At 35.4% G+C, this 4286-nt stretch overlaps 1 protein-coding gene across 1 annotated transcript in view; it reads right to left on the reverse strand.

The window, feature by feature from the left end:
• LOC102679824 (A disintegrin and metalloproteinase with thrombospondin motifs 7-like) overlaps positions 1-4286 on the reverse strand; it is a gene marked incomplete at its 5' end in the record, with an annotated part of 20135 nt that overhangs the window by 12534 nt on the left and 3315 nt on the right. Inside the window, one exon of the mRNA XM_031509389.1 lies at positions 2752-2844. Within this exon, the coding sequence (XP_031365249.1) occupies positions 2752-2844 (93 nt within the window). The remainder of the gene's footprint in view (positions 1-2751; positions 2845-4286) is intronic.

Here is a 4286-nt window from a genome sequence, read left to right on the forward strand (position 1 = left end):
GATATCTCGATTAAATTATTTCAAGTATTTCCAACGCGTTCCAAACATCTATCTTATCCTGTCCCTTCAACATTTATCTTCGTTGTGTAACTCGATTTTCCCGGGGAACGGGCGCAAAAGATGTATTATTTTACAAGTTGATTTATCTTCCACGACAACCACGACCTTTTCCTTTTTCTTTTCGTTACGGCACGGGATTTCAGAGACACCGCATCACCGAGGATAGCTTTGAGGATCCTTTGGGGGCCGGAGACGAGTATTAACGCATTATGAACTGCGAAACGTGCCCCCCCTTCTTCCTCCTCCTTTTCCTCCTTCCTAAACGCAAACTTTCGCACGGCACTCTAACATCATGTATCATCCGAAGTCAAATATAGCGGTGAAATTTGCATAGTTATTGAATCTAGCGAGCTTCTGAAAGGCAAACTTGACGGTTACCGCTAAATTTTCCCAACGTTATACATCCGACGGAAATAATTATCCAACCATTTGTTGTCTTAAACGTCCTGTACGATCTTTTTTCTTTTCGATATTTATCAACGTTTCTGGAACATTCGACACCACAACGCGCGTTAATTTTCTTAAATTATTCGAGTAATACTTCAATTTTTTATTAAGTGTGCAAATAAGTTTCTCTCCCTTTCTTTCGTAACTTTTCACTGAATTGCTTCATCGTTCGTGGCGCCATCTGAAAGAGCGTTCTTTTGTTTTTAAGAAAAGTCGCGATGAGCGCTCTAAACAGTTTCCAGTTCTATGCGACAGTTAGAGCGATAGCATTGTTGTGTGCGAGAAGCATCGTTCGCGTCACTGTTTAATTTTTGCATTCAGGAAATCGGCTGTCGAAGCTACTAAAATAGTTTGCGCGTCACTGGGAGAAAACTATATCTTACGAAACATGGAAAAAGTCGTAACAAAGATTTAAAGCCGGAAATTTTAATTTGGAAGAGAATCGTTCACGTGCGTCGAGAAAGTTCGACGAGGAAGTGAATCGAAGGAATCCGACTCAAACACCAAAAGAATTGGCAGAAAGACAAGAGGTATCTATCCGATTGAAATAATTATACCTGATTTATGTAGTAAAATCTTGAAAGAAAAGAACTTATTTACATGCTTAATAATTATACAAATTATACGTGATCGCATTGAATATTTGAATGATTCGTAATTTAAAAATCTCGTATGAAAAAAATTTTTTCACATTTTTGACATAATCAATTCTATTAATTGTATCGTATAAGAAGCACCGTTGATAAAAAAGAATTAATAAAAGAGAATCCTCATTCTCGTAAGAAATATTTTTCTCGATCCACGATTTGAGAACCACTTAGTTAGTTGAAAAAAAAACCGTATCATCAAATCGATCGAATAAAAGAAAATCAAGATAAAAAAAAGCGACGTTAAATCCCTTATAATACTTTCCCCCAATCTCATTTCCTCTCGAAGACACGCACCTCGATTTTGTATATACCTCGAGAGAGCTTTAATTATTCTTCGATCGATGCAAGCACGGTATTCGATGAAGAAAACAGCGTGGCTCGCACACGAGTTAATAAGAGCGTGGTGAAATAAAAAACAACGAGCACAATGTCTTAATCGAATTTGCATTGAGATTCAAACGGACTCGAGAGAGACAGAGAGAGAAAAAGAAAGAGAGAGATTTTTATCCGGAACGGTTTTACCGCCTAGGATCCTATTAGACCTGTTTCTTGCAAAAGTCGCGCCGTTAAAACCCCTTGCTGACGTATTTATAGAGGATTATCGCATATCTAAACAATACGTATCATTCCAACGTAGAAACATATAATTCTTCGCGACGCGGTGCACCCACGCAAACGAATGTTGTCGCGCAACGAACAAAAGCTTGCGTTTAAGCTCCCCCCCCCTCAATGTCTCGGATCGTTAACCATCTTAATATCGGCCATTACTTAAAGAAAAAAAAAAGGTTCGAGCGATCCTCCAGATATGTAAATTGCATTCGTTACCCGCGTAATATAGATACACGGAATATACGGATTCGAAGATGAATACTTTTCCGGTGTATAATTACGGTGTAATAATTTGTAAGAGTGTTTATTTCTTCTGTAGAGAAGGAAGTAATTTGATTCGAGAAGAAAAGTTAGGAGGGAGGTGTAAAAGGGTGTGTGTCGTCGAGTCTGGTGAAAATATTTTTGTCTCTTCTTCCGTCACGCTCGTTGGAGAGAAGATCGATTCTCGAGATTTGAATTCGTTTCGCGTGACAGTACGTATATACGTGACAAATGTGAAAAAATATTTCAATATCGTAGTATTAATCTTCTTTAGGATGTTATGTTCAAAGTGATTTTTTATCGTGGATTTTATATCTGATTTTATAACTGAGATTGTTAATCTCACTTTTAGGAGATTGAACTTAACTATTCTTATTATATTTCATGCTATTATATATAGTCAAAATCATTGCGGCAATCATATTGAACATAACTACTCTTTTAAAGAAACGATAAATATTACAAAATGTAACCATCTTTTTATCTAAGATAACGAAATACTTTGCCCAAATGAGAGTAGCCTCATCCCTAAAAAAAAAAAAAAAAAAAAATGTTATTTATATAATGACGCGATTGCACGAAAAGGGCGAACCATTTCCGCCATTTCGATCGAAATCCTTTTTGTCCTCTCTCGCAATTTCCATTAGCCACGAGCAAAAATGAAAGATCAGAGGCGAGGATACTCCGCTAATTTTCCTTCGCTTACTTCCAGGCAATAATTTACCCTGTTCTCCCCGCAGCGCGTGCCGTCAGCCACTGGTTCCATCGTGGACACGCAACCCTTTCCCGGAATGGCGCACCTCAGGCTCTCGCACTTCTGAAAATGTAACGCAATCGTATCGGTCAGGATGCAGATGGTTTCGTGTCGATCGCGATATCGCGCAACGATAGCCAACCACCGAGTCGCTGTGCCGTGCTTATCTCAACGATTCACGATCGCGTGTGTATGGGTGTGTATGCGTGTATATGTGTTTTTCCTAAAAGGATAAGGCAGGCCGCGCATGAGGTAAAAGCTTGCTGTGGCGGACGACAGATGGAGCCTCTTTACGGGCGACATCTATCTTGTTAATAATAAAGGACAAGAATGCATATGTGAAGTGAAACTTTCGTGATTCGATTTATATTAATACTTTTGTTGAAAGTAAACACTTGAAAGTAATGTTCGGAATGGAAATTATTATTGTTGAAATTTATTTCTTAATGTTGTTTTTAGATTTGAAGAAAATAAATCTCGAGAATTTTTAATTTCAAATTCAAATACTTTTAAAATTATAGTTGGATAGTTATTCTCCGTGTATGATATAATTCTATTACATATGAAAAATAGTTTTCAGGAACATGTCTCGAGTCGTTTTATACGATAGTGATCGGTTAATTATTGGAAAGTTATTTAGAAAGATGATATTTTTAAATGTATTTATAGCTTACATTATACGATGATATTTGGTTAAGTATCGCATAATTAAGATCGAAAAATAGCAAATATACGAAGGTGAGTGTTTTGATGAATTATTAATACGCTTTTTCAATTTTCTTATGACTAGATTGCGGATGTTTATGTACATTTAAATTTTTATGGATACGATTATAGAAATGGTGCTGAAGAAAAGAAAAAAGAAAAGTGTTCGTGTTGTATATTATCTTCATTTTATAGCGGCGTGTTAGCGAGAATTCTAGTTGCGGGAATTGATTGTTGGAGATAACTCCATGACATTGTTGTATCTAGTAATGGGATCAGGTTTGATATAAACTTGTAAATCTAAATCAAATTCAATGAAAAAGATGTAATTTCACAGAATTTGAACATTCACCTCTGCAATTTTATAATATTTGATATTACAGAGAATATAAATGCAAAATTTTTTATTTCATTGTTTTAAATCAGGAAATTCGAAGTAATGAACGAGAGAGAAGGTAAGATATTCGATGAGATTGAATAAATCGAAGTTATTTGTACATACGAGAAAGGAATGTGCAGAAAGAGAGAGAGAAAAATTTTCCAAGTTTCCAACTGTTTCAAAGTTAAAAATTTCGAACATGAAAACTTTAATAACAAATCTAAAGTTTGCTAAAAACTTGTAAACAATTCTTAATCAAGGGATTAATTTTCAAATACTTTTTACATTAAATTTCTTACATAACAATATAAAATAAATTGCACTTTTAGCGTTATTAAACGAAACCATTGTTAGACGAAAACAAAAGCTATTCGTTCTTAATCTAGAAGAAAGACAATTTCTCGAAAGATCACATATATAT

Source organism: Apis dorsata, unplaced genomic scaffold (assembly GCF_000469605.1).
Source record: "Apis dorsata unplaced genomic scaffold, Apis dorsata 1.3 scaffold_147, whole genome shotgun sequence".
NCBI classification, from domain to species: Eukaryota; Metazoa; Arthropoda; class Insecta; order Hymenoptera; family Apidae; genus Apis; species Apis dorsata.